The sequence below is a fragment of the Malaclemys terrapin genome, chromosome 1 (assembly GCF_027887155.1).
Source record: "Malaclemys terrapin pileata isolate rMalTer1 chromosome 1, rMalTer1.hap1, whole genome shotgun sequence".
Lineage (NCBI taxonomy): Eukaryota > Metazoa > Chordata > Testudines > Emydidae > Malaclemys > Malaclemys terrapin.
The window spans coordinates 228,044,823-228,058,046 of NC_071505.1; the positions used below are offsets into that span (position 1 = coordinate 228,044,823).

The following is a 13,224-nucleotide window of genomic DNA, read 5'->3' on the forward strand; positions in this document are numbered from 1 at the left end:
TTTACTGATTTTAAATATTGACTGTCATTTTGAAGGTGAATACATATTTGTTCAGTTATTATTATAACAACAACAGCTTTTTCGTTAGATTATATTAAAATAATTCTAGCAAAACTTTTGAGTGTTTCTTGTGATGCCAGCTTTTGAAATATAGCAGGGATTGGCAAACTTTGTCTCCTAGCCCATTAGGGTAAGCCACTAGCGGGTCGGGACGTTTTGTTTACTTGGAGCGTCTGCAGGCTCAAAGCCCCTCAGCTCCCAGTGTCCGCAGTTTGCCATTCCCAGCCAGTGGGAGCTGCAGGAAGTGGCGCATCCCGCAGCTCCCATTGGCTGGGAATGGCAAACTGCGGACACTGGGAGCTGGCGCTTCCCGCAGCTCCCATTGGCTGGGAACGGCAAACCGCAGACACTGGGAGCTGAGCGGTTCCATGTCTGCAGACGTTCCAAGTAAACAAAACTTCTAGGCCCGCTAGCGGCTTACCCTAACAGGCCAGGAGCCAAAGTTTGCCAACCCCTGAAATATAGGGTCAGCTTATGAACAGGTCATACAGTTTTTGCTATTTTTACCTAACCACCTTGGGGGATCGGCTTATAAACGAACAGGCTAATGAATGAGTATATATGGTAGTTCATTTGTAAAATAAAGGTGAAAATGCTGAGTTTAAAGATGAATAGAGACTACATGATTAAAATCATAAGAACAACAAACATATCAAAAAGATAAAATTTAACAGATTGGTTATATGTGACTCAAGATGGGGCTTAGAATTCAAAGCATCATGTTTCCCACCCACAAGAATTCTCCTTGCATACTACATCTGTAATCAAATTGATTCCTTCCTCCACCAGAAAATTCTGACTGTTTTTGTAAAAAAGGCCAGTAATGTGGTGATTATCATCACTGATTTAAAGAACTACCGCAATTTAGTTTCTATTACAGGGTCTTCAAATTTCCTGAAAACCAGTACCTATGGGGCTGATTCAGCCCATTAAAGACAATGCGAGGGCACCCATTGACTCTAATGGATTCTGGAACTAGCCCTTTCTATATTAAGAAATTTCATAGAAAAGAAGCAGGGTTCAAGCAAGATTTGCAGAACTTAAGTGGAGCTAAACACATTTCCTTAAAAATCAATGTGTGCCCCTCATATATGGTTTGGGGCTTCCTTTCTATCAGTGATTTTGCAGTACACAGTACATCTCCCTTGTCATTTTTTGAAAAATGAAGGATGAAAATGCTTTTTTCAACTCTAGATTTTTCTATTCAGCAGAATTCAGATGTAAAGTATAAAATAAAGGAAAGTAAAATCTTTAAACTTTTTCCAAAACTTCAAGTATTTGCCTCAAACTTTATAAAAAATACAAATATACAAGAGAACATCAATACAACACATAGGCGGAAGTTCCTTTTTTCTCATCACCTAAAGTATTAAAAAAAATAGGCATAGAAAAAACACTGAATAGTCTGTGACCCCAATGCTCAGACACAAACCTTTAACCTTAGAAAAATATTATAGCACATAATTGAGGAATTCTCACGGAGTTAGCATCTGAACCAAAATATACATTCATATGTATAATATGCATCAGATTGTACTATGTTACCCATTCATATATTACTTAAGTACATCTTAACAATAAGTAGTCCGGTGTTGTGCAGAAAATATTCATTATCACTGGGCAGTTCCTCTCTTGCCAGCTTACACAGTTGTCCCACCTAAAATGGAAAATTGTAAAGAAAATTTTAATATTCTGGTATGGATGCTTATTCAGATCTATACATCTCTATCCTTTACTACAGCTCCTCCCTGCCCCTACGGAAGGACAGATAACCTTTGTCCTCTCTCACTGCTCCTGCTGTGGGCTCTATAGGATCTCCGATGGCAGAGGCTGCTCAGGGGATGCACTGATGCTATAATCCTACCCCTCTTTTGGGTCTGCCATGCCCTCCTATATAGCCACCCCCCCCGCCCTTTGCTGCAGGGAAAGTTGCAGCTGCCTTGTACCACTGCAACTTCCACTCCCACCCACCATCACACTTTCTGACACTGAGGACCTAGGAATTTTATCATTTCAATGGTTTATTTCAAATTTGTGGAAAGAGTAGGCATGCTAACTGTTAACAAATATCCCTTGCAAACCTAGAAAACAATGCTAAGATTGGGATTTTCAAAAACAAAATCTGCTCTCACGGAAGTCAATAGTAAAACTCCCATTGACTTCAATGGAAGCCAAGTTAGGCCAGTTGTAAGCACCTTTGAAAATCCCATCTAAATATTTAATTCATTATTACATTTGCAGTTCTTATCGGGCAGCATCTGACTGACTGACCATCACATCCATGAATTTTCAACTTTAATTTCAATTTCATTAAGTTTGTGTCTGGGAATAAAAATATTTTAAATATAAGTTCGTATTCAGGACCCTGCACTCTTCAGGGCAGAGATAGTGTCTTCCACTCTGGGAAGCACATAGCATATTGGTTGTGCAATTGCAATACAAAAACTAAAGATGAACAATGAAGCTGCAATTACTACTCAAAACATTATAGGTCTTGCAACTATTTGAGTGGAGTAAATTGAATTCTTTAATTCATTTTATTATCCAAACTCAGAGACTGAAACAGATATATATAGGTCACTTATTCCCTCCATGCCCATCCACCTACATACACTACACACATTTTCAGCTAATGTTTTCTGTGGTACAAAAACAACAGCACCAAAGTATATAACGTGCAAAAAGAATGTACAAGATGGTTTTAATTTATATTTCAAGAAATAAGAAAGTGCTGTTTCAATCAGGATCTGCCACAGTTCCAAAAAGAGAACAAAAAAGCTAGTGTAATTCTTACCATTAGCTTTAAAACAGAGTTGCTTCTTCTTGTAAGCCGTGTAACCAGCTACTGATCCAACAACTAACAGCACAAGCACAGAAATCACAGGTGACGTAACTCCAGCAATTACTCCAGAATCTATTGGAAGAAAAAACGTATTTTCTTCAGAAGCAACAAAAGAGCATCCTTATTATAGAGTACATAAAGTGGACACTGACCCATAATAGCAAATCATTGCAAACACAGTTTGACATGAGAAAGGGTTCATACAACTTTTGAATTTCATTTGCAGTATGAAATAAAACATTTTTAAAAATATATATAAGGACCAGAAACCACAATATTACTACAGACAAGAAAATAATGACTTATCTACACATATGTTTTATATGGGTTTTAAAACTCTTTTGGTTCAGCTAAGACTGTCCTAAATATACTATAAGATAATATGTATATAAGTGTTTACTGACCAGTGTTTCCACCATGATTGACATTACTCTCCTTTTCTCCTGGAAAAGAGGAAATAACTTCATTGTTGGAAGAAACCTTTTGGAGAAAAGTCACAGCTAAGACACAGCAAAACAACAACAAATCCCATGCAGAGGAGGGCCTGCAAAATGATATTTGGTTAGAACTGGGGAGTGGGAGTAAGGAAATGTGGGTTCTAATCCTGATTTAAACCTTAACTTTTTGGAGGCACATTGTGTCACTCCTCTGTCTTAATTTCCTCAGAATGATAATACTGATCACCCCCACCCAATAAAATGGGGCTGAAACTGCTTACCCACCTTCATAAAAAATGTTGTAAATTTCAAATAAAAGACAGCTGCCAGCATGGGGTATGAGACAGCCGTGTAGACAACCACCCGGGGAGCCATTGGCTAACTCACTATAGGTCCAATGCTTCCACATTGACACCCTCTGAATAGCCCCTTAATCTGTAAGTAGTTCCACTGAATTCAACCAGACTCTGGGCCCAATCCTGCAAGGTGCAGAAGACCCTTTCCAACCCAGCAAAGCACTTAAGCACAGGGTGGATAAAAATCAATGATTTAAAAAAAAATTAAAAAATCGGATTTTTTTTATTTAAATGGGATTTTTGGTAAAATGTTTTTTGAGGAAAAAACCTATCTAAAGATAGTTTTAATTAAGATACATTATAGCTCAAAGGTATCTCATAATGGAATAGGGATTATAAATTCTAATTCTATAGTATGAGACAATATATTCATGTAATGTTTAAGAAAAGTTTTGTAAATGAGTTCCACTAGTTCATGGATTAGGGACCCAATTTTATGGGGTTCCACAGGCTTCTGTATAGATTATTTAGGTTAATCTTTCTATCTACCCAAAGGAAGTCAGTGCTCAGTCTAGAAGATACCATCAGAGATGCTTAGTTTTGCAGTTCTCAAACTGTGGATTTGTGTCTCCAGAGGTAACATGCTTGTTAACAGCAAAAATGTTTTAAAATAAATAAATAATATATAGCAGTTAGAAATAATAGACCTCAACTCTACTGTCCCTCTGCAAATTTGTGTACACAGAGTCAATCCCTTACCTCTCTCTAAAAGAGCAAAGTCTCAAAAAGTTCAATGAATAGAAGATTGTTGGGGGTGGAATAGAGCTGGACAAGGAGAAGAAGTCTGGAGATAAATGTGAGAAGCAAGGGACATACGTTTGTTTTGTTAAAATATTATATGTTTGCGGTTGAAGAAAAAAATCCAGAATATTTAACATTGTTGTTTTAGTTAAATAAAACAATTTAAATGTCTATCTTGTGATGTTCTCCTCTTAATACAACATGGCAAGAAAATCCTCCAAATATTAATGATTAACCTGTGGAATTGGAGATACTTCACCTCCCAATGACTTCATAAATATTTGCTTCAATTACCTTCGGTAAATTAAATAACCAATCATTCATTTTCTGATATAGCTGTAAAACTAATCTGAAAAGTTTTCAAAATAAATCATCTGTTTAAAAATGTATAGTGTTTACCTTCTAAAAATGTAACCTACATCTATCTCTGAGTTGTGAAGAATATGTATTAGGATTATAACAACCAACAAGAATGCACTTTTATGTAGAAAACCATGATTAAATCGAGTCTTCCTGACTAGTGATTTAAATCAAATCCATCCTGCTTAAGCATGTTCTTAAAGTGATTTATCTCTTCAGGATTGACCACTCGACATCTTTTAGCACTATTTGTGGAGCAAGAGATTGCTCAATATGTGTAAGAGTAGGAGAATCTGGCCCTATACCAGCTACATACAAGTCTAAAGCAAAAACAGGCAGCTGTGGGATATGACTATATGAGAGCGGTTGTGAAATATTCAACAGAATTGGCATACAGTACCTGCGGGCCTTGGGGGTAGAGGTTTCCCATCATTGAGATCTAAGTCACTGAAGCGGTCTGTAAAATTAGCGTGTTATTCATTATTCAAACTTATCTGAGATTTCAGCTTTTCCCCCTCCCTTCCACTACCATGACCTGTTTATTCTTGGTGTCCTAGGAGAGGATCATTCCCCCAGGATCCTTAAGTGGAGGCAGACCTTTTGGGCATAGAGCCCACTTTCTGTCTTTCACCTCAAGGTCAACCATTAGAATCTATTTGAAGGCTAGAATTCCAGTCATGTCAATAGAAAATTTTTGGTTCCTATCCATTCCCAGGATAGGTGCAGCTAAATTTATCAACAGGAGTGGAAGGGAAAACAAGATGATTATTAACATGATTTTAGGTCCAATATCTTGTAAATTGTTCAGGCTAGTTCTACTTTGTTGGACAGACACTGAGACCCAGTAACCTTTTTCAAAAAGTGGACCTGGAACGTTAAACAAACAAACAAGCAAACAAGCACATAGCAAACATAAAGTTCCCTACAGTGGTTAATAAATAAGTGCCCCACCAGAGTATTGTGATTAATGTATCAAACTTCCAGGAAGCTGCAAAGAGCGAGTGCAATAAAATCCTGCAAGCATAAGCAAAATCTAGCTAGGAAGCTTTATAGACTAAGATTAAGCAAAAAAGGAAGCTCTGTGAAATTAGATACGGACTAGTAGTACTTCTTTAGGCTGACTCAAAATTTGAGTCTAGCGAATTGATCACAATTAGGACAACTAGCCACATAAAGAAAAGATGAGCTGGGCACAGGTACACAGTTCATAAGATCAAAACAACCACAAAATACCACACTAAGACATTTGGCCACCTTAATTGGTTGACCTGCTTTGGAACACAGCCAAAAAATAATGTATAAAGAGGTGCAAAGGCGCAGGTGTCTGTCTGTGTGTGTATTGACCTAAAAGAGATCTCTCTTTGATCAGGCTCACACACACACCCTGAACCGAAGGGACATGTGCTTCACCGACTATCTGTGCATGGCCAGTGCGGAAAGCGGTCGACTGAAGGGTAACGTATTCTCAGGAAAATGCAGGGTAAGGTTTTGAAGCAAAGAAGTCTGGTTGTGCTTGGCCTGGTTAATCTTGAATCTGTATCAATACTATAGTTTAATTATACTAGTATATTGTTTAGAAGTAAAAGTAAGTTGGGTAATAGTAGTAGTAAATTGCTTAGGAATAGTAGTAGTAAATAGTTACTCAATATATAATAACTGTATAGGTTCTGGTGCCTTGCTGGGAACGGGCACAGCATGGGTAGAGCTAGTAGTTGATAAGTGATAGTAGCTTTGCATGTCACTGTGCCTGTCTTCAGTATAACCTTTTATGTTAATCCTAATTCAGTGCTGGTCTTTAATTATTCTCTTCTTATTCTATGTTGCTTTTATAGTCGTAAATCATTAAAAGCCTTCTTTGAGGAATAATTAGTTGTTTTAGTTTCTCTTTTGCGGACACTACTCAACCTCATTACATCTGTGTTGGGTGGTGGGAAGTAGTGATCACCCAGGGTACAATAAGGGCCCTGATTCATGTCTCCCCCTTCCATAATCTCCACAACTATACCATCCATAAATAAATGAATAAAAATCGGAATCAATATAAATAAAAATCTGACCTAAATAATTTTTGGTTCTAACATTCTTAGGAGAAAATATTCTTAACAGAATTGCTATACCTTCCTGGTTGCGGGTGAGCAGGTAGATATGGCTGAGGTTTTGGGTGGTCGTCTATTGATAATAAATATTATTAGAAGGAAGGAAGGCCAAAGTTTCAAAAGTGCATACAAAAGTAAACAAGAAGTGTAAAACTTTGGGATTTTTATAGTCCATTGCTGATTTTTTCCTCTAATAGATTCAGAAAAGGTCCTCCTCATTAGTTAAAACAGTTGCAAGAAGGGCCAAACATCCTGAGCCTGATTTTCTTGGCACCAGAGAATTCCTGCTGACTACAAAATGTTAGTCAACAAATTTCAATCTTCAGTGAAAATAAGAAAAAAAACCCACCACAATTTTTGAGAAAAATATTTTGCATTTTTTAGCCAGCTCCACCATTATGAACATATCAGATACTGACATCGGGGAAGGATTGTGGGATATTATGGGTATCATGCAGGAAGCAGAGACCAAAATGTGGATGGAAAATTGGCTGAAGGAACCAAAAGTAAAGAAAAATAATAAACTATAGTGGATTGAATTGGGTATTTTATTTATCTAAAAGAGATATTAAGGCAACACATTAATAAAATTAACCAATAATAATAATAATTTGAAGGAGCTTCATACACCAGTATGAGCAAAAAATAATAATAAAGAAGAGCCTAAAAAGATTAAATAAAATAAGTATGGGGGGGACGGGACAAAACGAGATTCAATTTTGAAAAATATAGACTAACATCTGAGGAAACAGGTATCAAATGGAAGAAAGAAACCTGGAAATGCTAAAAGATGTAGGGATGAGAGAGGATAGTATATCATGCCTGATTTTGAAATGTGTGTTATACGACAGTAAAACAAGCCATTGCAATTTTTTGGCCTAAATGCAATACCTTCCTGGCAAAGGCATAGTATAACAGAACTGGGAAGTAATAATCCCTCCGTACAGCCCTGATTCAACAACATGTTTAAGCACGTGTTGTAATTATAAGCATGAGACTAGTCCCCATTTATTTGGGACTACTCTTATGCTTGAAGTTACAAATATGCTTAAGTACCTTGCTGAACTGGGACCTATGAGATCACAGCTGGATGAACTGCACACAGCTCCAGGCTCCTCACTTCTAGGAAGACGTAAATGAACTGAATACAGCTACAGATATAACAAGAGGAATTAAGGGGTTGATTTAAGAGAAAAGAATAAGAGTTTGGCTAAGAGATGACTAAATGGGCAAATATTTATAAACATGTAAAGATATGGACTAATATTTTAAAATGTGCCTATGATTTACAATCCTAAATCCTGTTTTCAAAAGCAATTAGCTGCTTAGGAGTCTAAACACCTGTGTCACTTTAGAAAATGGGACCTTAGGTACTTCTGATAATTTCACCCATGGTTATTAGTGTTTTCAATCTCTAATTTCTAGTAGTCTAACCATCTTATATCTGATGTTGGGGGAATTATTTTCTGAAATGTGAAAGCATGATAAAAAGCAGCCTAACATACTACAAAACTTTTAGGGAATACCACCACCAGGGGCCTCTCTTAAATAAAGGTCTTTATCTAAAAGAAGACAAAGAAGAGAGTAAACAGAAGGCACTTTGGAGAAGGAGTGAAATGTTAGTTTTAAATAGGAAATGTAAAGCAATTGTTTAAGAAGAGTGGAAATATGTTGGGGCAGGTCATCTGCAAGTGCTTTAGCAACTCACAGAAGATGACTCAGTATTTTGAGAATTTTACCTCCACTGCATTACATGGAAAGAAGGATTATTGCCCACATCATTCTCCAATGCCTTGCTAGCAAAATTTCAAGACAGTTCTGTGTGCTGGGGATATATGGATCAGCTGCATTTCAGTTTACAGTTCCGAAGTTTTCTTCACAACCATGAAGGCTCAAAGCATTGTATCTTTTAAAATAAAAGTTTAGATTCCAGACTAGCCATTCAATCTCCAAAATATTTCTCATCAAGCATGATGATGGAGAAAGTAACAGTGATGAAGAATAAGGGGAAAGAACATTTTTTAAAAGCTGTGGTGTTTAAGTTAGGAACAAAAAGGTGAGACATACTGGGACACATGTTTTAAATAGTTAATTTTAAATTAATTTTAACTCAAAGTAATTCACAAATTTACGTGAAGATTCTTATAAAATTTTGTCTTTACCCAGAATTTATGAGCTGTAAATTTGGGGCGCTATACCAAATTCTTTATAAAACAACGAGGAGGTTGAATCGGTGCTGTAAATAAAAAACTCAGTGAAATGTAGTGTCCAGACCAGCATATCTATAATAGATACACAAGCTATATTTTATATGTCGAAAAATAAATTTTAAAATCAGAAATAAACATATTGATCCCATGAGCATCTAATAAAAATAAATATTTTCATTATCATAGCACAATGTCCAACAAAAAATGCAAACCAAAATTAACCAGTTGCAGCCTCATTTATTTTTAATGCACAAAAATATTCTTACCACCATCATTGCCATAGCTTCCCGGCTGCGGCTTGTGAGGAGGACGTGGGTGAGGTTTTGGATGATCATCTATTAGCAATAAAGATTTCAAGATTTTAATAACCTTTACCTTTTGGTCAAACACTGGACACCTTTGTTCTCAGCCCAGGAGCACATTTTTAGAATGTTTGAGCAAAAACTGTTCAGCTACTTTGAGTAGGAATATAGTGCGGGGGGGGGGACACATTTAATCAGAGGACAGAGTCCCCAAGTAGCTCATATGCCTTTCTGGGATCTGGTGAAAATCAGTTTTGCTTTGGACAAGTTGTAAAGATTTTAAAACATGCTTCATGCCTGTGCATTGTTTTTTGTTATACTAACAATCTGCCAACATTCCATTGGTGCTGCACATGTGTGCACGCGAGTTGAGTGGAATTTTCCATTCAGTAGGCAATCTCTCAACTTCTATTGCAGTTGCACATGCACAGAAATGTTGAGTGGAATTTCATTTAGAGTGTGCAGGTCTGTGTGAAATATGGTCTTTGAGGGTGAGTATGGAATGAGGCGGAGCTCTAAAAGGACAGTGACTCCTTCTGAATAATATGTAGAGATACATAAGGAGGGGCTCCTTAATCTAGAAGAACCCCACCCCATTCACAGAGACATAGAACCCCACCCCTTTCACTAAAGATGTAGTGTAATGAAGCAGGGAAAGTGGGAGAGTACATCTATCTAGATTTTTATGAGTAAATGAGGCAGCGGTCCTGCTCCATGCACTATATTATTTGTTCAGTGTATGGTGTAAGAGACAGAGGTAAGAAAGGACTTTTGGCCTCATGCAATGTGGGGGCTGGGACACTGCAATATATAAAACATGAAGCCATGCACCACACAGTGACAATACAAATATTTAACAGCTGCCACATACATAGAACAATGTCCAACTTGTGCACTGAATGAGACAGGATTCCTGAGGGGGAAAAAACTGTGACTGTGTAGTGAAAGACTCTACCATAATGCATAGTCACAAGGGAGCTAAATTAAGATTTCATGGCAACCTTATCCATTTCCTGATTCTGAATGCTTCATTTTAGAACTTTAATTTTCTTCAGTGTAGTATGTGGAATATCATAATCAAATAAAAAGTATTTTTAAACGGAGAGAATGAGAAAAAAAGATTTACCCTTTTAAAATTAGTTTGTCACATCCAATCTCCTCCAGAGTTTATGGCTTTAAAACTTTCTAGTCCTCCTTTACCATTCACAGCTCATTTCTGTTCATTAGCATAGCCTGTTGTAGAACTATTAAAAGCCACGCTAACAATGAATGCCAGAAGAGGGGGTCCATCACATTTTAAAAAGTCCCACGCATATAAGACTTTAGTCTCAACACTAATAACATTTTTTAAAAGTCATTTGTTGTGGACTTGTCTTTTCCCCTGCACAAATGTTTAGTAAGGCAAATACAAAAGCTACAGTTGTCTATTTGTATGTTCCTTGGGGATTTCAGGGCAGGTAAGAGATTACCAAAAATTATCAGCCAATACAATTTCAGTGTTGTCCAGTCACTGTCTAAAGCCATATTATACCCATTAAGGAACTCTTATTATTTGGTAAATATCCAAGAGAGTTCCTTTAATACTTTTTTTTAACCTATACAGTACTTGATACTTAGACAGTTATCGCACAACCTTGATCTCAGATGCTGCACATGGCACACATCACGATGAATCTGGTAGAAACTACAAATGTGAGATCATTGTCATGAACCATTAGCCAATTTAAATTTATTACTCACCAAACACTGGCCTTTTGGTAGCCGGTGGAGGCTTCTTGGTAATTGTTTCCTCTGTGAGACACAGTGAGACCATAAAATCAATACAAACTGAAACACTTTTCAATACATCAAAGGGAGGCATCTGTAAATCTTGATAAGTATTCTAGATAAAGAAAACTTAAGCATCACTGAGACCATAAATTAAGTGCTAAGGTCTTATGGCCAAGATTCTTTTAAAATAGAACCTGAATATAAGCAAATTTTTAAAAATAGTCTGATTATCAAAAGTGCTATAGCCAGCATTTCCCATTGACTTTTATGCCTTTCCTTTAAATTAAATTAGTTATGTTGTGGTCCAGTTTTCATAAAATGGAAAATGTATTAAAGATGTAGCAATAATATTAAACACAATAGAGCAAACAAAACCCTTTTTTCTTTTTTGCAGTTTTACTTACCAGGATGATCAAGAGCATCAGATAAATCAAAATCACCTTGACCTACCAAAAGAAACCACACATTAATGTCTGTGTGTAGGAACATTTTATACCTATTTCAATTAGTGTGGTGTTCATTTTTATGTGTGTGAATCACCGCCAGAGCTCTGCTGGCAAGGCATAGGATGCAGGCATCTAGTGGTGGAAAGTCCAATAAAGGGGTACATGTTCATGAGCCCCGCTCTGCCAGGGGGCCCTTTGTGTGATCCCACAAACCAGCCCATTCAATTCAAAAGGGAAACTCACTCCAATAGAACAGGAAGGATTTGGCCCATAATCAAAATGTAAAAATTCCTTTGAAGAGCATGCTTTGGCAAGTACAGCAGCCAGGAACCCACGGTGTGTCCAAAGAAACAGAAACAAGATTTTGCACAGTACTTTCAAACTGTTTGCTCAGAGTGGCACTCTGTCTCCCCCCAGTGGTGGCTAGGCCAGCTAATGATTGATGAGCCTGCTTGGTTAAATGAGATGTGTCTTTTTGCTCCTGGAGTAGAGGCTCGTGCATTAAGCTCCAGAGGTCCCAGGTTTGATCGCCCCTGCCAAAAACCCTGGGTGAATCGGTGTCACCAGTGGCATGTTATACCACAGCCAAGAAAAGTGATTTTAATAAATTCATTAGTGTTTTAACAGCTCAACTTTACAGATGTGGTTAAAAGTTTTACTGACACACCTGCCTTAAAATCACTTGTAAATTAAATCTGCCCAGTTTAACTTCTTCCTCTGACATATGGCAACATTTACAACTGTCAAAGTGTGTTTGTTAACTACACCCATTTCCTCTCCACTGCACCCTGAAACATCTGAAAGAAAAACAACATCTTCCTGCTCTGTTTTAGGTGTTAGTGATGTCATTAATTGTTACAAGAGAAAAAAACACCATCCTGACATGAGGACTTGGCAGGAAAAAAAAGCTGGGAAAGATTTAAAATATTGTATCCTAACGGCTTGTAACTGAGTCTACTGATCTGTTACTGATTTGGGATTTCCTTTTTGTTGTTGTGGTTGGCATTTTTTGCTTTAACTGAAAAGCTTTTGTAGATCACCTCTTTATGAAATAAGCATCCATTGACTTTCATGCAGAATGCAGCACTATTTGTCTTCATCCACTCCTTAATATCTGTTTAGACCAAACACAAGAACAGCTGGCACAAAGTGAAAAAAAAAGAGTTTCTGGGAGTCAAAGTCATGGCTTTTATTTCCAGCTCTGCCACTGACTTTGTTTGTGACCTCAGGCAAGTCACTTGATCTGTGTCTGTTTATCAGTCTGTTTAAAGGGGATAATAATGCCTAGATCTTATATAGCTAGCACTTTTCATCAGTAGGCCCCAAATGCTTTACTAAGGGAGTATCATTATCCCCCTTTTACAGATGGAGAAATTGAGGCATAGTGAGGGAAATAATTTTTCCAAGGTCACCCCACAAACCAATGGCAGAGTCACGAATAGGCAACACTGCCTCCTATAATAGTAGAGTGGTACTTCTGTAACTCACAAAGCTCTTAGAAGGCTTAATAAATGTTAGTAAAATACTGAGATCCTCAAATGAGAGGGATCACAATGTACAAGTTTAAAACATTTTTATTCTTGTATTATACTTTAATTGAAGTG

General features: G+C 37.1%; 1 protein-coding gene across 1 annotated transcript in view; it reads right to left on the reverse strand.

Moving 5' to 3' along the window:
* Nucleotides 1–292: 292 nt before the first annotated feature.
* XG (Xg glycoprotein (Xg blood group)) overlaps nt 293–13,224 on the reverse strand; it is a 29,526-nt gene continuing 16,594 nt past the window's right edge. The window contains exons 2-8 of the mRNA XM_054008473.1: nt 11,579–11,620; nt 11,145–11,195; nt 9,369–9,437; nt 5,197–5,253; nt 3,307–3,345; nt 2,855–2,974; nt 293–1,717 (exon numbers count right to left, since the gene is read on the reverse strand). Coding sequence (XP_053864448.1) covers nt 1,701–1,717; nt 2,855–2,974; nt 3,307–3,345; nt 5,197–5,253; nt 9,369–9,437; nt 11,145–11,195; nt 11,579–11,620 — 395 coding nt within the window. The 3' untranslated portion in view covers nt 293–1,700. The remainder of the gene's footprint in view (nt 1,718–2,854; nt 2,975–3,306; nt 3,346–5,196; nt 5,254–9,368; nt 9,438–11,144; nt 11,196–11,578; nt 11,621–13,224) is intronic.